General features: G+C 44.8%; 1 protein-coding gene across 4 annotated transcripts in view; it reads right to left on the bottom strand.

Annotated features, from left to right (window-relative positions):
* The window catches only part of CUL5 (cullin 5), a 160,490-nt gene that overhangs the window by 97,271 nt on the left and 40,803 nt on the right, over nucleotides 1–22,416 (bottom strand). For all 4 annotated transcript variants that reach the window (XR_004539837.1, XM_033948346.1, XM_033948347.1 and 1 more), the window contains exons 4-7: nucleotides 17,148–17,324; nucleotides 12,063–12,204; nucleotides 10,095–10,240; nucleotides 9,923–10,003 (exon numbers count right to left, since the gene is read on the bottom strand). Coding sequence is in view for 3 of the 4 variants with exons in the window: in XM_033948346.1 (XP_033804237.1) it covers nucleotides 9,923–10,003; nucleotides 10,095–10,240; nucleotides 12,063–12,204; nucleotides 17,148–17,324 (546 nt within the window). In the remaining variant the exon portion in view is untranslated. The remainder of the gene's footprint in view (nucleotides 1–9,922; nucleotides 10,004–10,094; nucleotides 10,241–12,062; nucleotides 12,205–17,147; nucleotides 17,325–22,416) is intronic.

Here is a 22,416-nt window from a genome sequence, read left to right as displayed (position 1 = left end):
CCTCAACTGGAGAGCTCCTCAGAGAAATCTGGTCACATCAGGGTGAGCCATCAGAAAAGACATGCAATCCTGTGTCAGGAAGCAAGAAAGACTATTTTCCAGCTGAGCCTGAAGGAAAGCTAGGATGACCTGAATAGAAGCCTGAAGCAGTTCCATTTGATCCTTTGCACACCATTGCTGAAAGGCCCACCAGGCCTTCAGAGTAGAGGACTTCTTGGCCTGAAGCAATAACCATGTCGAACAGCCCTTGCGAATCCACACTGAGCACTCAAGGGCCATGTTGTAAGACCAAAGCACTGTGGATTCTCCATGGTCCCTGACTGAGAAGACTGTGATAAATAGGCAGACAGAGGCTTTCGTCCTACTGAAGATGTACTAGGTATGCATACCAAGGCTGGCAGGGCTAGCTTGGAGCCACCAGGATCACATGGCCCGGATGAAGTGCAATCCCTACGAATGACCCAGCCCATCAGGGGCTAAAGAGGGAAGATGTAAAGGAGCCCGAGTGGCCAGGGCTGGACCAGCACGTCCAACCCAAGCTTCCGGGCTCTGAAGAAGCATTTGGTTCTTTGTGATCTTGGCAGAAACCATCTGAGAAATCCAGAGACTTCAAATCGTTCTTCAGATACGTCAAGGGGAAACAACCGGCGAGGGAGGAAGTTGGACCGTTGGATGATGGAGACAGAAAGGGGGTGGTAAAAGAGGAAAAAGAGGTAGCTGACAGGTTAAACAAGTTCTTCTCGTCGGTCTTCACGAGCGAGGACACATCGAATGTACCAGAACCAGAAGAGATCATAAGTGGAGATCAAGAGGAAAAACTGGTGCATATAGAGATAAGCCATGAGGAGGTCCTCAAACAGATAGACAGACTAAAAAGCGACAAATCACCGGGCCCGGACGGAATCCACCCAAGGGTTCTAAAAGAGCTAAGGAACGAAATAGCGGAAACTCTCCTACAAATTTGCAACTTGTCCTTGAAAACTGGGGAGATCCCGGAGGACTGGAAAATAGCAAATATCACACCTATCTTTAAAAAGGGATCGAGGGGTGACCCGGGGAACTTCAGGCCAGTAAGCCTGACTTCAGTCCCAGGCAAGATGATGGAGGCACTAATAAAGGACACCATCTGCGAACACATAGAAAAAAATGGACAACTAAAAGTGAGCCAGCACGGCTTCTGCAAGGGAAGATCGTGCCAAACGAACCTACTGCACTTTTTTGAAGGGATAAACAGCCAGATGGACAAAGGAGAACCCATAGACATCATCTATCTCGACTTCCAAAAGGCCTTTGACACGGTGCCCCATGAGCGGCTTCTTAGGAAGCTGTGGAGCCACGGGGTGGAAGGGGACGTACACAGATGGATTAAACACTGGTTGGCAGACAGAAAGCAACGGGGCGGAGTGAAGGGACACTACTCGGACTGGCGGAAGGTCACGAGCGGTGTTCCCCAGAGGTCGGTGCTCGGACCGCTGTTGTTCAATGTATTCATAAACGACCTAGAAGCAGGGACGAAGTGTGAAGTTATAAAATTTGCGGATGACACCAAACTTTGCAGCAGGGTTAGAACCACGGAAGAATGTGAAGACCTACAAAGGGACCTAAACAAACTGGAGGAGTGGGCAAGCAAATGGCAAATGCGCTTTAATATAGAGAAATGCAAGGTCATGCATTTAGGAAAAAAAAACCCGATGTTCAGCTACAAAATGGGGGGGGGTCAGTGCTAGGGGATAGTAATCTTGAAAAAGACTTGGGTGTACTGGTAGATACTACAATGAAACCAACGGCACAATGTGCAGCGGCCTCCAAGAAAGCAAACAGAATGTTGAGTATTATTAAGAAGGGCATTACGACCAGGAAGAAGGAAGTCATCATGCCGCTGTATCGTGCGATGGTTCGTCCGCATCTGGAGTACTGTGTCCAGTATTGGTCATCGTACCTCAAGAAGGACATGGCGATACTTGAAAGGGTCCAAAGAAGAGCGACGAAAATGATAACAGGTATGGAAAACCTTTCATACACAGACAGGTTGGGAAGGCTGGGGCTCTTCTCCCTTGAAAAGAGGAGACTCAGAGGAGACATGATAGAGACTTTCAAGATCATGAAGGGCATAGAGAGGGTGGAAAGGGACAGATTCTTCAGATTATTGGGAACCACAAGCACCAGGGGGCACTCAGAGAAGCTGAAAGGGGACAATTTTAGAACCAATGCTAGGAAGTTCTTCTTTACACAGAGGGTGGTGGACACCTGGAATGCGCTTCCGGAGGTTGTGATAGGACAGAGTACACTACGGGGGTTCAAGGAAGGTTTGGATAAATTCCTGAACGATAGGGGGATTGAAGGATACAAATAGGGGTAAAGATAGGTTTTAGATAGAAGGATAAAAGGGATTAGAGAAGGATCACATTACAGGTCATGGGCCTGATGGGCCGCCGCGGGTGCGGACTGCTGGGCACGATGGACCTCGTGTCTGACCCAGCGGAGGCAACTTCTTATGTTCTTAAATCCATCACTGGTAGGCCCCAGCACCGCACTATTAGATCAAACACTCTGTGAAAGCGCAACCATTCTCCCAAGTCCAGGAACTGTTGCCTTAGAAAGTCAGCCTCAACATTTTCCACTCTGATCATGTGGGCAGCAGAGAGAGCCTGAAGGTGGGCTTCCACCCACCAGAAAAAACATCTGATCTTCCAGGAGCAAGGGGGCGTTCCTTGTGCTCCACCGTCTGTTCACATGCCATTGTCAGAGAACACACTTACAGCTTTTCCCTCTAGCACATACTCTAGACTCTTTAAGGCCAGCCGAATGGCTCGGAGTTCCAGACGATTTATGGACCATTTTTTCTGAAGGGGAGTCCACTGACCTTGGACCGAGCAGTCCCCACAATGAGCTCCCCAGCTGAAGAGGTTGGTATTAGTCATGAGAATCATCATATCTGAGATCCAGAAAAGCATGCCCTTTGATAAGGATGCATCCTGAAGCCACCAGCTTAGGCTGAGCCTCGAAGCCCCTGTCCAAGGGAGCTGCATCTGAAGATGATGTCTCTGCGGAGACCACCAGGACAAAAGAGAGAACTGTAGAGGTTTGCATATGAGTCCTGGCCCAGAGGACCACCTCCAGCGTGACTGCCATGGAGCCCAGTACCTGAAGATAATGCCAAGCAGTCAGTCTGCATCTCAAAGAGGGATAGAATTTGCCTCTGGAGTTTGTTTGCATGGCTCGGGAAGGAAAACTCAGCCACAAGACATATCGAAAAGAATGCCCAGGTACTCCAGCATCTGGATTGGATTCAGATGGCTCTTCCTGAAGCTGACAATCCAGCCTAAACGCTGGAGCAGTTCCAATAATTGATGCACCGCCAGCTCACACTCCTGTCTGAACGGGGCTGATTAACCAATTGTCCAGATAGGGGTGAACTTGAATCATCCACTACTCTAATCAGTACCCTATATGGAACTGACAGGGCCAAAAGTGATTTAAAAGTGGAATGTGAGCTTGATGTGCACGGAAGATCCTGACTTATTGCCTGTGATGCAGTGGAATCTGTACCCCTGACGCAGCAAAGCGAAACGGAGATTTCCCCATCGGTCAACTAGCTGCGGGGTCAAGGTGTGAGAGCAGTGATTGTGGACGATTTGGAGAAAACCTGGACACCATTGGCAGCTAAGTTTTCTTGTTTTGTTCTGCTAGTGACTGTAGTGCTGAAGTGCTTATTTATCCACAGTATCACTGTTTGGAATTTTTTTCTGGCATGCTGAGCGATATGGTAGCACTCTACGGGCTGTTATAGTGCCTTTTTTGCCTTTTTTCATCTTTCGTTGTAGTTCACATGTGCAAGTGGTTATCTTAATGAAGTAGAGTTTTTTGCCATATGAAGCAAACTCCACTTCTTTTTCTTTTTCACTTGTGTTTGAGTGACTGCAATGTATAGTATGTTTTGGTGAGGCCTTTCAATAGTGTAGAGTTCCCTGTCAGTTCCATATAGGGTACTGATTAGAGTAGTGGATAAGTTTACAGACCCTTTTCCTTAGGTGAGTGTGTAGGTGAACTTGAATCCCCATTCGACAGAGGTGAGCTGCAACCACCACCATAACCTTGGTGAACATGCGGGGGACTGTGGCCAGGCCAAATGAAAGAGCCACAAACTAGAAATGCTAAAGTATGTGGAACCTCACAAATCTTCTGTAGTCTGGCAAGAAGGGAATGTGTAGTTATGCTTCCGTGAGATCCAAAGAGGTTAGGAATTCTCCCACAGTCACTGCCACAATGACAGAAAGGGCCATCTCCATGTGGAAACAAGGGGCCCTCAAAAATGTATTTACTGCCTTGAGATCCAAAATTGGCATCCAGTCTTTTCTGTGCCTTTCTTTAGCACAATGAAGTATCTAGAATATCTGCCTGAGTCCGAGTCATCAGGAACAGGCTCTATGGCTCGAGTATCTAGAAGCCTCTGGAGAGTGGCAAGGACCTTGACATCCTTCTCCGGACGCCCGATAGGAGAGTCAAAAACAGATCCATGGGAGGGCAATAAAACTCAATCTTGTGACCCTCTTGGTTGATATCCAGCACCCATTGGTCCGAGGAGATTTTCTCCCACTTCCTCGGAAGGCTTGCCCTGCAGAGTTGTAGTCTGACTCAGTGGAACCTGCATCCTTTCCCAGACAGTGAATCCACAAGAATGGGGTCTCAGGGCACCGAATCCTCAGAAAATGAACTTTGAATGCAAGAAAGAAGAAATCTAAGCAGAGCAGATCAGAAACACCTCTGCACAGTTCGCTTGCAGAAGAAAAACTGGAGGGTGCAATGGGCTTCTACTCCATATAGGAGGTGCTCAAAGCTGTAAGTATTCTTACTTCTGCAAATCAATTTTAGAGGAATGGATTGATCACCACACATACAGAATCCAGAGTAGATGAAACAAAATCTTTCTTGTAAATGTGTCTAGTAGTCCTGAACAGTAGGGTTTTGTCCCTGAACCCACAAGTTACTGCAGAAGGATGTCGCACATCTTTTGACTTTGCCTCCTTCCTAGAGAACTGTGCCATGCTCCTTCAGTTCATCCCAAACTACTCTTAAAAGAAGACATAAGAAGGGGTACAGGGATCTTCCCGACAGTCAAATTCTGTTCTGCTCTGGAACAAAGTTAACAAAGTTCAAAACAGAAAAGCCGTGCAACCAGCACTAACATTCTTGGAGCTTGGAGCTACTCACAATCATTTATCAGGTCAAAATACCAGTGTGTGTTTTTTTACTGACTCATCCTAGCTAAGTGGTAGAAGCCACCACTGTAGAGTTGTCTGAAAAGAGTTTAACCACCTTCCCTTCCAGGGAAGTTGCCATCATCTTCAAAGCCAATTTTTCACTGCCCCAACGGGAACTCATTTTCCCATCCCATCATCACTGTTATTAACAAATGAGGAGAGGCTTTAAGGTTCAAGCACTCTTCTAGTTTTCTGGAAACCCTAAGAACTCATCATCACTAGTGTCAGAATTTAAAAAGCTCAGTTGCTCACAATCACTATCTTCGCTATCTTTATATATGATACTATCTTCAGTTCCATCTAAAGCAGGGGTGTCCAAACTTTTGGCTTCCCTGGGCCGCACTGACCAAAAAAAATGTTTCTGGGGCCGCACAAATGCGCAAACGCTGCAGCAAGACAGAGGAGGGAGCCGGCAAGACAATAAACACCCAGGTGCAGCAGAGGAAAACACTGCATCGCCCTCAACCAGGGCTACACAAAATACTTCATGGGGCCACAGGTTGGACACCCCTGATCTAAAGCATTGCTAATGCCTAGAGAATGACACGGAGAAAAAATTTGTCCCTGTCACCACCCCATCCCCGCCCCATCCCCACTGTCCCCGTGACCACTGTCCCCGTCCCCACAGCATCCAAACAAGCCTCAGTACTGCAATATTTAGCTTATTCCTTCCTTATAAATCAAAGTTCTGGCTGCTGAACTAGAGAAAGAGATGTTCAGCTGGCAGGGCTTTGTTTATAAATTTTTATAAACACAACTAATATACTACTTTATCCTAAAACAAAAAAAAAAAGAAAAATAATTTTTTTTTCTACATTTGTTGTCTGGTTTCTGCTTATTCAATTCCTTCCATCCACTGTCTGTCTTCTCTATGCCTCTTCCATTTGCTCTGTAACTGTGCCTCTCCCTTCCCCCCCCCCCCCCCAAATTGTTCTGGCACCCATCTTCTTCCCTACGCTCTCCCATAGTCTGGCATCTCTGTCTTCTTCCCTTCCAGCGTCTTCTCCCCACTCTCTCTTCCCCATTCCCTTCAGCATCTTCTCTCCCCACTCTGTTTTCCCCATGTCCTTTCAGCGTCTTCTCCCCATTCTGTCTTCCCCAAGTCCTTTCAGTGTCTGTTCCTCTCCACCCCACTTCAGCATCTGTTCCTTTCCTCCACCACCCTTCCCTCTCGCCAACTCACTGCCCTTTGGCACCCTCATGCGGCACCCTCCCTCCTTCCTACCTACCTGGATCTATCTTTCCCCCTCCCTCCCCTTTACCTTTGCGGCACGTTTTGAGTAACTTCTTCAAAGCCGTCAGAGCCTGCAAGCAGTAGCGTGCGTGTGTAGGCGGAAGCTTCTCTTCTGACGCAACCAGAGTGCGTCAGAGGAGAAGCTTGCACCCACATACACACGCTACTGCTTGCAGGCTCCGACGGCTTTGTGAAAGTTACTCAAAACGCACCACGAAGGTGAGGGAGATAGATAGATTTGGGTAGGTATGAAGGAGGGAGGGGACCGCGCGCGTTCCTTCCCTTAACTGCGGGGACAAGGCCATTCACCGCTCCACGGGACTGTGGATTGCCTTATCCCCGTACCCGCAGTTAACACTTCCCCCCCCTCACCGTTTCAGAGGGTTACCCGAGGCTACCCGCGACTAGCCACAGGTAACAGCCACCATGTCATTCTCTAATAATGCCACATTTTTTTGAATGACCGTACAACGGTTTTGTCCTTCACTGAGTGCCATGATGTTTTAACCCATTCACAAACTTGAGTGACAGTGGGCTTCTTCATTCGTCCAATAGGTGTCAGATCATTATTACAAGCAGCCATCCATTTTCTCCACTCTTCTCGCATAAAGACTTTAAATGGTTTGTTAATGGAAATGTCGAGAGGTTGCAACTGGCTAGTAAGACCCCCAGAAATTACAGCTAGATGAGTCGTCTCTTTAAAGCGCTTTTTTGTTGTTTCGCTAATATGTGCTCTAAACTGATCAAGCACTAATAAAGCAGGTTTTTTCAGAAGCCCTCCAGGACGTTTGGACCACACTTTTTCAGCCCATATTCTCATTCCATTTTTGTCCATCCATCCTGTCTCATGAACATGCACAACAACTCCTTGTGGAATCACTTCTTTTGGAAATCTTTTCTTTTTGAAAATTAACATCGGTGGCAATTTGATACCGTCAGCACAGCAGGACAACACAACCGTATAATGTATTTTCTCATGTCTTGAGGTTTTCACAGTTATAGTTTTGGCACGTTTCAGATCAACAGTCTTATTAGATGGCACAACAAAGGATAGCGGGACTTCATCCATATTCCTAATCTGGCCAATTTTAAAATCATTTTTCTTCCTAGCATCAATTACAAATTTATGAAAAGACAGAATCTTAGATTCATATTCTTTTGGCATTTTTTGCGCAATTCTAGTTTTGGTGCGTTTAGCAAGGCCACATCGCCTCATAAATCTGTAGCACCATGATGGTGATCCAGTAAAATCCTGAATGCCTTTCTCTACAGCAATGCGTTTGGCTTCAAATATTATCATTTTTGTAGAAACTGAGAAGCCATTATTCCGGTGATGTGTGATCCATTCTTTCATGTCCACATCTAACTGTGACCACTTTGCAGCATGCACACGAAGTGTGCTTAATTTTATTTACTTTTTGCAGCTGATCCTCCTGTTTCCTCCACTCTCGTATCATTTTTTCAGTTGGAGGTGGCCCAAAATGCCTCTCCACTGCTCTGTTTCCATGTTCCTTAGCATATTTTACTACTTCCAGTTTAAAAGGAATTTTATATGCTAGTCTTTTCTGCTTCAACATATGTGTACCAGTATGTAGAATGAGGAGGTAGCATTTTTCTGCAAGAAAATACAGTACAGTAAATCGCGGGATGAATTTGTTACTGTATTACGATACCAGTACTTAGGGATCCTTTTATTAAAGTACACTAACTGATATAGTGCACGCTAAATGCATACCTTAATAAAAGGATCCCTTAGTCTTAGTAGAAGTATAGGGTTACAACCTCTCCCCACACTCCTTGCCAGGCTCTGCACCCTGTCCCCACTCCCTGCCAGGCTCTGAACCAAGCCCCCTTCCCTGCCAAGCTTTGCACCAAGTCCCCTTCTCTCCCTTCCCTACCAGGATATGCAGCCAGCCCCTCTCTCTGCCAGGCTCTGTACTCTGCCCCCCCCCCCCCTCTGGTGGTCTAGTGGTAGGCCAGGACAGGAGGGATCTGTCCCAGCCAACTAAAAATGTTTACACACACACACACACCTTTTTTAACCCCCCCCCAATACCCTTTAAAAAAAAAAACAAAAAAAACCTGTACCTTTTAAATCATACCCCCATACCCTTTTAGTATCAAATCTTTTTTTTATTAACATACATGACAATGCGAAAAGCAAGCTAGAATAATACAACACAACCATGCAAGGCATGTATAGCTCGTCCATCTTATATATAGAAGTCCCAACCCTCCCCAGCAGACAAACAATCACAATAAGTTCCCCAACCCAGCCAAACACCGCCCCCCCCCAAACCAACCCAACCCTCTCTGGAATCAGGAACTGGCCCATACAAAGTCTTGTCCATCAAAAGAAACACTAGAGGCCCATCTCTTCTGGCCTTCCAGCTAATAAAGGCACCCCCCAACCTCCACCCCATGACCCCCCCTTCCCTGTGGCAGGTCGATGGCAGACCAGGGAAGCCCAGTGCCCCATCCCTCCATTTAAGAGGAAAAGGAATTCAAGACCCTCTGCGTCCCCCTGTACCTTTTAAATCATACCCCCATATCCTTTAAACCCCCCATACCCTTTTAATCAACCCCCCCGTTACTTTTTTAATTCTTCCTTCCCTCCCTCAATGGCTCTGTACTATTTTCAGGCAACAGGCACATGGGTCAGGAGCACGGAGGTCAGATGTGAGCTTTCCGCGTTCCCGCCTGGCCCTGCGCCGTTTTCTGAATGGATGCCGGAAATTCTCGCAAGTCCTACGACAACTGCCACCAGCCATTCAGAAAGTGGTGCAGGCCCAAGCAGGAGCGCTTAAAGTTTGCTCCTGACTTCCACGCTTCTGACTTGTGCCATTGGCTGGGAAATAGTAAGAGAGCCGTCAAGGGATATACGCTGGACTACCAAGCTGTTTGAAAAAAGTACGGCGGCGGTGGGCGGGGTGTTTGTTTTAAAAAGGTGATGCGTCTGCGGGGGGGGGGGGTTGGGAGAATGTTTTACAATTGTATGGGGTGGGAAAAATTTTGTATCTTCACTTCATAAGACGCACCGAGATTTCCACCCACTTTTGGGTGGAAAAAAAGTGCATTTTATGGAGCGAAAAATACGGTAAGTCATAAAATCTAACTAGTGAAGCTACTAGTTACTATATGTTACCTGTTAATGTTTTTTTTTTGGCAGATAACGATTCAACATTCCTAATAGGGCTGTTGATGAAAAGTATGACTACTGTGTATAAATGACTTTTAGGAAAACTTTGGAAGCTTCCTTTGTTCAGTGCTAATGCACTCTCATATGACCCACTTCTATGGTTGGTGAACTTGCTTGTCTTCAGAAAACAGCACAAACTAGTTTTTAAGATGACAGCAATGCACAAACAAGATTAAAGAAATACACTGTTCACAGAAAATTAAATCAGTTGAAAATATTTCAGCATACCGCCTGTACAGAGTTACATTCACGTCGTGTCTCTAAATACCGCAGGGCACGTTTCTCCTCTTCTTTCAACTTAGCATCTGCCTGTCCAGAAACAGAGGTTTAATTAGTTTTGAAGTGCAAAATACATTACGCAAAATACAATTAGAAATCAGGTCAGTAGCTTTTGACTTACATATTTCATGTAATTTTGTACACCATTTTGCTGTAAATAAGAAGGTGCTTGTGTTCTGTAAAATCTCTCAGTTGAATCCAAGTATGCCTTCTCAAAATTATCCCGATAAATCTGCAGCTTATCTTCAGGGTTGGAACATAGATTAACTGCAGATACAAAACGATATTACTTTTCTTTAATTGTGCATAATTTTAGCCACACAATGCAGGGTTTCTTTTAAAAGTTTAATTTTCTTAACCCTTTAATTGGCAGATGGTGAAATGACTGCTTTACGTAACTTGATGTTGAATGAGAGCAACAGTGTGAAGGTAACAGGCATTTGGAGATGCAGATCTCCCATAAAAGCCATAGAAACACATATGTTGCTTCTGAGCAACAATGCCAAATAAAGGGTTAAATTCACTCCCAAGAAATCAAGAAATAGATACAGTTAATATACTCACATAACTATTAAATTCAGATTACTGTATGTTTGTCGATAAGTCAAGAAATTGGCATCAAAATCCCAAATCCCAACAATAAATCAGTCATTTTATCTATGAGTTAGTGCCATAGCACTCTAAGAATGCTAAATAGAAGTATATTGTGCTGAAGTTTCTTTAAAGCAGTGTTTCTCAACTTCAAGCCAAGTACCTCCCAAGTCTAACAAATATCAACCGAGTACCTCTGCCCATACTCAGCCCTAGAACCCACCCCTATAATAATAGTACTAATTGTAATGCAATTTCTTCTATTTATTTTTCATACACACACAATATAATCTTAACCACAAAATTAGAAAACACAAAGCACACTGTATGCAGAGAAAATGTTAATTATCATTTATATTTGGGGGGTTTCCAAAGAGGTTAAGGCAGATGACTAAAATATACAATTTCACCTTAATAGCAACTATAGAAAAATAGACAAATATAGTGCAAAATATAGACAACAGATATAAATTCTCAAAACTGACACATTTCGATCAGTAAATTGAAAATAAAATAATTTTCCTATCTTTGTTTTCTGGTGATTTCATTAGTCTTGGATTGTACTTCCTTCCAACTATGCATCCAGTATTTATTTATTTCTGCCTCCTGCACACTTCCTCTCCTCCGAATCTCATTCCCTTCCCCAACCAACATCTCTCTCTGTCCCTCCATGAGTCCAACTTTTCTTCCTCTCTCCTCCACACCCATTGGCAACATGTCTCCCTCTCTCTCTCTCTCTTACCACTTACCGCATCTGTCTTTCTCTCATTCCCTATCTTGCTGCAAAGGGAGTGGGGAAAGAGACAGAGATCCAGGGTACATCTCTTCGACTCTCTCTACTGCCACATCCAACATTTCTCCCTCTCTCATCCCCTGGATCATGTGCAGCATTTTTCACTACTGCTTACCAGCCCCATGCCCAGCATTTCTCCTAGCACCCCTCTCCAGCACCATGCCACATCTCTCCCTCCATCACTATGTCCAACATTCCTCTCCCTTTCATCCTCTTCAATCTGTCCCTCTGTTCCCTCTCCACAACCATATCCAACATTTCTCCCTCTCATCCTTCTCTTCCCTGTGCATCTCTCAATGCCCAACAATTTTCCTTTCTTCCTTTCCCCATGTGCACCATCTCTTTCCCTCTCACTTACATACTTATGCCCAACAATTCTCCCTTTCTATTCCCTCTCTCCCATATCTCAAGTTAGTGCCCTCTGCCTCCTTCCATTGTGCTCCAAGTTCATGTCCCCTCCCTTCCTTCTACGTCCCAAGTTCAAGCCCCCTCCCTGCCTTCCAGCCTTTGCCCCAAATTCATGCCCCTCCCATGTCCCATGTTTTCAGATTATCCATAATTAATACGCATGAGACATATCTGAGCATATTAGAGATAGTGCATGCAAATCTCCTTCATATTCGCTATGGATATTTTAGAAAATGAGATTGGCTGTGTCTCTTGAGGACTGGGTTGAGAACAACTTCTTTGCAGTAATTAACATACCATATGATTCTCTTACTCCAATAACCAGCTGAGAGTCAAAAGCTTCTCCTAGCCTTTCTGCATGGACCAGCTTCATTGCGCTGTCTTGAAGTCTGTTTTTTATATTTGAAAAGATGGACTCGTTCCACGTATCCAGCATGAGCTACAAGACCATAAAAATCAAAGTTGTAAAGAATGAGTATAACATTAAATAGCTTAAATATATTAAATATTTTACAAATGTGCCATATCAACACTTCTTAGATAAAAAGACTTCTATAATTAGGTTAATAAATACTGAAAAATATCATTACTACTGAAGTATAAAATGTTCATTCTGTACTGAGCCCTGCTTCACACTGTTCTCAGACCATCTCAATTCTCCCTCAGCTTTACCTTTCCATTTCACATTTGTCTTTCATTGGACTATAAAAACTGGTATTTTAGTTTAAAGTCCAATGCATAGGTGTTAACACCATTGAAAGCCATCACTTGGTATGACTTGTTAGTGTCAACACAGTAACTAAGGAGAATATTCGGTGTGATTCCTCCATTGCAATCATATAGAAGTTAACACTGTTTATGCCTTTATTATAATTGCTCTTCAGAGATATTTTCAGTTTTTATTCCTATCAATTCAGCAACTTTCCAAAGCACTTTATTCACACTCCAACACCAAGAAGAAGATTCTCAAAACTTCATGATAAAATTCGATGGACTGCTACCAAGGTCACTATTGTAATAATTTCAAAAAGGTGACTCATTCTCAAAAGACCCCACATGCAAATGAGGTTCACAGATGTTCACATAGGCTCACTAAATTTACTTGAGTTGAGTCGTCTGTGGTAGTGATCAAAACATGCGCTGAATATACCCGCATATTAAAAAAAAAAAACAACAAAAAACCCACCAAACCAAATCGAACATCGGCAGGTGAGATGCCCACTCTTCTCCTTCTGCACTCGCACAACCTCCGGACACCCATCCGTAGCAGCAGGAGGAATGCCCACTCCCACCGCGTCGCACAATCTCCCGATACTAATACCCACTTCCCTACCCTGCAGCAGGAGAAAAACACCCATTCCCTCCTGTCATCACACCCCCCCCCCACCAACAACCCCCTGCCCCTCTCTACCTTATTCATGAAGTCCTGTCAGAAGGACACCTACTCGTTTGGCTGGCAGGACCACCTCTTACAAAATGGCGGACCTTCCCCTTCCCAGTGCATCCTGGAATGAGCCAGGGAGGGACCTAATGCTCTGATTAGCCCCGGGATACAGAGGAAGGAGCCTAAAGCCACATGGAGTCATATTCAGGCTGGCCCAGTGTCAGGGGGGGAAAAAAAAGTTCAAGCTGTTCCCGAAGAGATAAAACACCGGTACCATTGGCTATTTTGCTGGTAACAATTGGTGTCACAGCCCATTCTGAAGAGAGTGACTGATGCAACTCTTAGAAAAGTGAGGCAAAGAAATGGAAAAAATGAGAAAGTAGATAATAAAAATTTAAAAAGTTAAAGTAAAATACACGTGAGCAGGAAGGTAAAAGGCAAAAATGAAGTAACATTTGTTAACACGACTTCTTAGCTCCAAGGAAAACTAAGAACTGAGGAGCCGCATGCCTAAGTCGGGTGGGAAGGCACTCGTGCATGCGTGGTGCGGTCAGTCGCAAACTTTCTAAAGTTCTTAAAGTTCCGATGCACTTTTGCAGCTGTCCGTACCGGGGCTCTGTGGATGACGTCACTCATATGTGAGAATACGCTGCTTGCTCGTCCTGGGATAAACATGCCACTTTGATCCTCAAAACTAGCACTTCAAATTACCTTTTCAGAACCATGTCCACTTTAAGACCTTGCACATCATTTAACATCACTCCTCCATCACTAGGGAGGGAGGCATGTTTAGTTACTTGAGCCACCATAGAATCTACCTTCGGCTGACCAAACAGTTGTTGAAATTCTGAAGCCATAGAGTAAGGTTTGGATATAGTTTTTGTCACCTTTAGGAAGCCTTCAGGAGTCTCCCATTGTTCAGTGATCAGCAAAGTGATGTCCGGATGCAAGGGAAAAAAGGTTGTCTCAGCATTTGTGTCACTCATGACCATGCACTGTGAGGTAGATGGCTGCTGAGGCTCCAACTTCAACTCCCTGAGCGCATCCATAATGGCATGTGGGATGGTAGCCGACTTGAACAGTCACCGCACTAACAGATCATCTCCCTGGTCCCAGTCCCTGACAGGGAACTGGAATCCTCCAGGATGGAAGCTGAGCCCTAGGACAATAAAGGCATGGAACCTGATCTCCACTCCTCCCAAGTCCTGCTCCACTTGGTCACACAAGCTGGTATCCGGCCTCCTACACAGTTGAGACACCTCCTGAAGATGCATCTCTCCTCAGTCCGATACTGGCACATCTCCAGGAAGCGCAGTGCATCCCAGGCCTATCAAATAAGCTTTCCACAGAAGATTCACAAATTCTGGAGTAAATTCTTGGACAAGAGGCCCCAAGGATCCCTGCAGGACCTCAGACTAGCTTCTCTTGGGCTCCACAGTGTCTGTGCAATTGTGTTTCAAGCCATCACAATTTAAGGATTCCAGGAGGGATTTTCTCCCTGCTACTCAGCCCCCTATGGTTCCCCACCAAAGAGAAGTCAAGAGGAGGTTAAGCCCAAGGCTCCCACACCTCCTTCACATGCGCCACAGCATGCGGTACACAGATGCTCCTCAGCTGACCATCCAGTGCAAAACTCGCTTAGAAATAATTTTAATTAAGCGATTAATCAAATATAAATAAAACTTGAAACTGACATGATATAGGAGTAGAACAGCCTGAGTAGTCTATCCCAGTCAATTTTGAGCCAAATCGAGGGATTTTGATGGAGGCTTTAGAAAAAGAGTTTAAAATCCAAGATAGTTGCCACCAGAAATATTGTGCCAAAAACGGTTCATGGGGGGCTCCCCTGAGAGTTATATAAACTCAGGGAAAAGGGTTTTGGAGGTGGGGGACTTTAACTCTGGTCCCAGAAACCCTTAAATTCAACTTTTTCAAACACCCCTAATTTTCCCCATAGGGAATAATGGGCTGTGCTCACAGTGCTGCTGCTGCTGCTGCATGCCTTAAAGTGAAGTGCCTGACTGAAGTGGAGAGAACTTTATGCCTCAAATCCTTGTGGAAATCTTCAGGCTGCCAACTCCCACAAATCATTGTGGCATGACAGGGGGAGAATAAAATGCAGCTGACTTCCTGAAATCCAAAGGGGATTCACACAGGGGCCCCACCTGCATTCAAGCCTCTAATAAATCAGAGGGTGAGCAGGCTCCCAGGGACGGACCCAGAGCCTTGCAGTAACTTAAAGCAGGCTGGTTCATCAAGTACACCTGGTGGTTTCCTTGCAAGATGCAGTCTGCCCTCGCGGAAACTGCCTTCTCTCCCAGGCACAGTAGCCTCAATATAGGGTCTTCTGGCACCAATGCCTCCTGAAAACAGAGTAAAAAGACCCAAAAATAATAAAAATCGAACAGAGCAGTTTAGAATACCTCTTCTTGGTTTACTTGCAGAAGGAAAAACTGAAGAGGGAGCTACAGTCCACTGGTGAAGGAGGAGAAGCTGAAAAGATGTGATTGATACTCTTCTGCAAATGATTCATGAGCATGGATTGATCACCTAATGTACAGACTCCTGTGTATATGCAACAGAATACAGGTACTCAGACTGTTCAAGAATTTGTTAATATTTAAGAAAATGATGAAAACACATTTGTTTGTTCGAGCCTTTTTATGGAGGTTGATGTTGATGGTATCTGGCAGCAGGAATGAATGATTGTGTTTTTGATGATTTTTTTTAGTTCAAATCATTTTTTTTATTGATGACAAACAACAACAGGAACAACAAAGCACAGTATCTAGTGCAACATAGGAGAGCAGAACATATCACTGAAGGTCAGTCATCAACAAATTTGTTTTTCCCAAAGGAAGTATACACTATCATCCATTGCAATCTCCCCCAATTCACACACCCCAGGCCTAACAACAAAATCCTCCCCAAGGTAACCCCCCTATTCCCCCCATTGCCTCCTCACTCCGTTCCCTAGACAGCCAAACTGGGTAGAGGCCCTTAATAAAGAAAGATAGCCCAATGGGAACAGCTTGCAACATGCCTCTCAGAAAGTGTAGAAAGAACCTCTCCTAAGACTCAAACCCCCAATCCTTACAACAATAAGAAAATACAGCTTAGACACCCATCAGAGAGCTGTACTCTGATACTCTCCAAGAATCATCTATCCCTCCCCCCAAACATGAACACAAAAAAATCCTTCCCCCTGCGATGACCCCCTAATACTCCTCCCCCATGTTGTTCAGATTGATGAGTGTTTTTTATTGTATTGTGTATGTTATAGTAATCTTATTAGGATTAAGGCGGAATATAAGTTTTTAAAATAAATAAATATATATGAAGGGTGTTCAATAATTTATCTACTTGAATACGAAAAAAAAGTAGCAAGCCTGTTGAAACAAATCTGTGCACGTTGTGACATGTCTCAAGGTTACTCATGCACAGTTGCGGCTCAGTGTGAGTCTAACATTCCAAGAGACAGGAGAGTTCTCATGTGAATCAGGTAAGAAACTACTAGATTTGGAGAACTGTTCAGTGATACAATTTCTCACAAAAGAAAGAAAAAAGCCAAAGAAGATCCATAAACGCATGATTGCAGTTTATGGTAAGTCTGCCCCATCATCCTACAAAGTAAAATTCTGGAGCAAGCAGAGAATACTTGAATACTAAGCTCTGGAGAAAGCCATGATTCATGTTTCTGGGCTGCCAGGCAGCTGTGCAAAGGAGACTAAAAAGGGGAACAACCAAAATAGAAGAGAAAAAAAAAAAGAGAGAAAGCAACAAAAATGTCACCATGGTGGTGAGGGAATAAAGCTGTTTCAACAGGTTGTAAAATCAAAGTCTGGATTCCTGGCTGGCCCTAAATGAGAAAAATATTAATTTACTAGCCATTTCAAATTATAGCAAGTAAAACATTATCATGTTCTTTTATCATAATCCCTAACAATACCCAGATCCAACACACAGGTCCTTTGGAAAACAGAGTAAACCTAACTTACCTTTCGAACAATGCTGTCTTCTACATTTGATTTCTTGTTACTTCCTTGCTTCCCCAAAAGAGTGATCTCTAGCTGACAGAAGGGTTTGGGCAAGATATCACATTGTGTGAAGAACTTACGCCATTCTACAATATAAGCTTTTAATAAAGCTGTATCATCTTGGTGGCTCAAGACTCTCTGAAAGAAAAGAGTCCAGTGCTGAATAAGAGATCTCAGAAGGAAAAAGGATTTAAAAATAAAAATAAAACCTATACATCTACTACTATGAATTTTTCAAATAGCACAGAACAAGCAGGGGATGCCCACTTCATATCAATCTGAAATGTTACTATGAAGTGCAACTTTAAAATTTAAAAGAAGTTCCTTTTTTATATTTTAAAACTGTTCTTCCACAATACCCAGAATAATCATATTTCAAAGCTTGTCGCACAGTATAACTCAGGGATCTCAAAGTCCCTCCTTGAGGGCCGCAATCCAGTCAGGTTTTCAGGATTTCCCCAATGAATAGGCATGAGATCTATGTGCATGCACTGCTTTCAATGCATATTCATTAGGGAAATCCTGAAAACCCGACTGGATTGCGGCCCTCGAGGAGGGACTTTGAGATCCCTGCTATAACTGGACTACTTCAGGCATAAGCCATGCAAGATTATTTGAGCCATCCTTTAACCCTTTATTTGGCATTGTTGCTCAGAAGCAATATGTGTTTCTATGGATCTTACAGAAGATCTGCATCTCCAAATGCCTGTTACTTGGCATTGTTGCTCTCATTTAACATCAAGTTACATAAAGCAGCTGTTTTTACCATATGCCAATTAAAGGGTTAATCAGATAATTTATGGCTTGTCCCAACATGAATATTCACAGAACAGCAAACCATTACCTTAAAGAAATCCTAAATAATGTAATGTGTGCTTATTAGGTGTTTCATAAGTATTATGCTGACATTGTATGACATCTTTGATGTTTGACTTTCAGTGCTGTTAGGGGATGATTAAATATTTACCTTGATAATCTTTTTTCTAGCAAATAGGTACATCATTCTTGAACACTTGGGTTGTCAAACCCTGGTCACAAGATCCTGTACATAGTGCCTACATTTTATTTCCGCTCCACCTCCCTTCACTCTGGGCTGTCCTACAAATCCTTAGTTTGTATCAAAGCAGATGGTCAGCCCTAGAGAAGAAATATAGCATGGAGGGGTACGGGGAATCTCTCCAAGAAACAAGTCTGTTCTGCTCGTATCAAAAAATTTAACACAAAATAATCATGAACCATTTAAAACATATAATGAGGTGGAAAAAACAAGCCACCTACCTGACTGCAACCTATACTAACAGTCCTGGAACTCTGGATGATATTCCTTGATCCCTTTGCGATAGAAGTGGTGTTCTCTATCCTTGACCTTACTGGATAGAAACAAGATATCTTGCAATCAGACGTGACTGAGACAGTAATCAAGTTAATGAACATCTGATAGAGCAGGCTTCAAGAATAATGTGCCTATTTACTAGAAAGATTATCAAGTTAAGTACCTAATCTTCCCTTCTAGTGCAACAAGCACATCATTCTTGAACACTTGGGATGTATCAAAACAGTCCCCGGAATCTAGGCTGGGAAAGATGAATCTGTGGAAAGTACTGAAGACCTAAATGTGGTGTCCAATTTAGCTGATACATCTCCCCTATAAAACTTTGTGAAATATGGAGGGAAAACCATGTGGCCGCTCTGCAAATTTCCTCAGGGAAAGCTGCTCTAGACTGCCAGGAGGATGCTACTTCCCTACTGAAATGTGCCCTTATGGAGATGGCAGGTTGTTTACCGCTCTCAATATAGGCTGAAGAAATGGCCATATGAATCCATCTTGAAATGGTCGCTTTTGAAGCCATACGGCCCCAGCAGGTAGAACCTGCTAGCACAAACAGATGATTTGACAGTTGGAGCTCATTTGTGGCTTCCAGATAACGAAGTAGCACTCTGTGAACATCCAGCAATCTCAGAACTTTGTCATTCTTCGATTCCAAAGGTGTGAAAGCATACAGTTGAACATCCTGGCTGATATGAAAACTCAAGACTACTTTCAGCAAGAAAGAGGGGACTGTATGCAGTACTACCCCAGTCTCTGAAATTCTGAGAAAAGGTTCTCTGCAGGATAAAGACTGCAGTTCAGACTCCCATCATGCTGAAGTGACCGCCACCAAAAACGCAGTGATGCCTTCTCCAGAGGCGAGGGCCCGCAGAATGAGTGGTTGACACACTGGAGGATGCAGATGTAAAGCTCCCTTCAATAATCTGGACATATCTAAGTGAGAAGCCAATGTCCTCTTATTTGCCTGAGGTCTGAAGCATGAAAGGACCGATATCTGTACCTCGAGGGAGCCAATCACCAGGCCTTTTTCAAGACCCTCTTGAAGGAATGCTAGAACCAAAGAAATTGGGTCCATGAGCGGGTCCATTCTCCTCTGAGCACACCAGCCTTGGAAGAACTTCCAGGCTTTCACATAGGCGGTTAGACTTTAGGAGAGTGGCAATCATAACGCTAAAACTGATTGATTCTTGGACCTTAAAATAACATAACAAATAACTTCTATACCGCATAACCTAATACGTTCTAAGCAGTTAACAAAATTTTAAAAACCATACAATCATTAAGAATAATCATTACTTAGGGAACAAATATGTCTTCAATTGTTTTCTAAAGTGATTATATGACTCTGAACTTAATATTAGAAACTTCAAGTCCATGTCTCAGAGTGCTGCTTGAAAGGAGAGAAGATGTTGAAACTTTTTGTAATGACAACCTTTTATCGAGGGAAAATTGAAAAGACTGTGAGATCTTCACATATGTGTAGAGTGAGCAATGGTGAATGAATCCACTAAGTAGCTGGGAGTCAAACCAAATAAGGCTTTGTAACAGAGACAGCTGAACTTAAATTTAACACAGGCCTCGATGGGCACCACTTATGAAAAGCCTTTATGCGCTAGGGCTGTTCACTCAAGAGCCATGCTTTAAGACCAAAGTGCTCTAGATCCTTCTGGATCATTGGGCCCTGTGAGAGTAACCCTGGATTACAGGGTAGTCTGAGTTGTGGTCCCTGAAAGCACAGTTACTTACCGTAACAGGTGTTATCCAGGGACAGCAGGCAGATATTCTTAACGCATGGGTGACGTCACCGACGGAGCCCCGGTACGGACCTTTTTAACTAGAAAGTTCTAGTTGGCCGCACCGCGCATGCGCGAGTGCCTTCCCGCCCGACGGAGGAGAGCGTGGTCCCCAGTTAAGATAAGCCAGCTAAGAAGCCAACCCGGGGAGGAGGGTGGGACGTAAGAATATCTGCCTGCTGTCCCTGGATAACACCTGTTACGGTAAGTAACTGTGCTTTATCCCAGGACAAGCAGGCAGCATATTCTTAACGCATGGGTGACCTCCAAGCTAACAGAGAGGGAGGAGGGATGGTTGGCCATTAGGAAAATAAATTTTGTAACACAGATTGGCCGAAGTGTCCATCCCGTCTGGAGAAGGCATCCAGACAGTAGTGAGTAGTGAACGTGTGAACTGAGGACCAAGTGGCAGCCTTGCAGATTTCCTCGATGGGCGTGGAACGGAGGAAAGCCACAGAAGCAGCCATAGCTCTGACCCTGTGGGCCGTGACAGCAACTTCCAGTGAGAGACCGGCTCGAGCATAACAGAACGCAATACAGGCAGCAAGCCAGTTGGAAAGCGTCCGTTTAAAGACAGGACGACCTAGACGGTTAGGATCGAAGGTCAGAAAGAGCTGAGGGGACGAGCGGTGAGCCCTGGTACAGTCAAGGTAGTATGCAAGGGCACGCTTACAATCCAGCGTATGCAACGCCTGTTCCCCGGGATGAGAATGGGGTTTAGGGAAAAAGACAGGCAAAACAATGGACTGGTTGAGGTGAAAAGCCGAGACCACCTTGGGAAGGAATTTAGGATGGGTACGCAGAACCACCTTGTCATGGTGAAAAACAGTGAACGGTGGATCGGCGACCAGTGCATGCATCTCACTAACTCTCCTGGCAGAGGTGATGGCAATGAGGAAAAGCACCTTCCATGTTAGAAGTTTGAGCGAAGTTGTGGCAAGAGGCTCAAAAGGGTGTTTCATGAGGGCTGATAAAACCACATTCAGGTCCCAGACGACAGGAGGAGGCTTCAGAGGCGGTTTGACATTGAAGAGGCCTCTCATGAACCGGGAAACCAGTGGATGAGCCGTGAGAGGTTTTCCAAGGATAGGCTCATGAAACGCAGTGATGGCACTGAGGTGGACTCTGATTGAGGTAGACTTGAGGCCAGCATCGGACAGAGAGAGCAAATAGTCCAGTACAGTTTCCACCGCTAATGAGGTGGGATCGTGATGATGCAGTAGACACCAAGAGGAGAACCTGGTCCACTTCTGATGGTAACATTGGAGGGTGGCCGGTTTCCTGGAGGCATCCAAAATGCGACGGACAGGCTGAGACAGATTCTCTGGAGAGGTCAGCCCGAGAGAAACCAAGCTGTCAGGTGGAGCGAAGACCGATTGGGATGCAGTAGAGACTGACGTTGCTGCGTAAGTAGAGTAGGAAACACAGGAAGAGGAATGGGCTCCCTGGAGCTGAGCTGAAGCAGGAGGGAGAACCAGTGTTGGCGAGGCCACCGAGGAGCGATGAGAATCATGGTGGCCCTGTCCCTGCGGAGTTTGGATAACGTCCGCAACATCAGAGGTAGTGGAGGAAAGGCATAGAGGAACCGATCCGTCCAGTCGAGCAGGAATGCATCTGGGGTCAGACGATGAGGAGAGAAGAGTCTGGAACAGAACTGGGGCAGCTGATGGTTGTGAGGTGCTGCAAAGAGGTCCACCTGCGGAGTGCCCCAGCGAGCAAAGATGGAGTGGAGTGTGGAAGGGTCCAGAGTCCACTCGTGAGGTTGAAGGATGCGGCTGAGATTGTCGGCCAGGGAGTTCTGTTCGCCCTGGATACAGACAGCCTTGAGGAAGAGATTGCGGGCCGTGGCCCAAGTCCAGATGCTGAGAGCCTCCTGACAAAGGAGGCCAGATCCGGTGCCGCCTTGCTTGTTTATGTAGTACATGGCGACTTGATTGTCTGTGCACAGGAGAAGAACCTGAGGGCAGAGAAGGTACTGGAAGGTCTTGAGAGCATAGAACATGGCTCTGAGTTTCAGGAAATTGATGCGATGTTGACGCTCCTGCGGGGTCCAGAGTCCCTGGGTGCGTAGATCTCCCAGGTGAGCTCCCCACGCATAGGGGGAGGC

This window comes from Geotrypetes seraphini, chromosome 6, assembly GCF_902459505.1.
Source record: "Geotrypetes seraphini chromosome 6, aGeoSer1.1, whole genome shotgun sequence".
NCBI classification, from domain to species: domain Eukaryota; kingdom Metazoa; phylum Chordata; class Amphibia; order Gymnophiona; family Dermophiidae; genus Geotrypetes; species Geotrypetes seraphini.
Note: the sequence above shows the minus strand (reverse complement) of the source record. Positions and strands in the feature narration are given on the sequence as shown.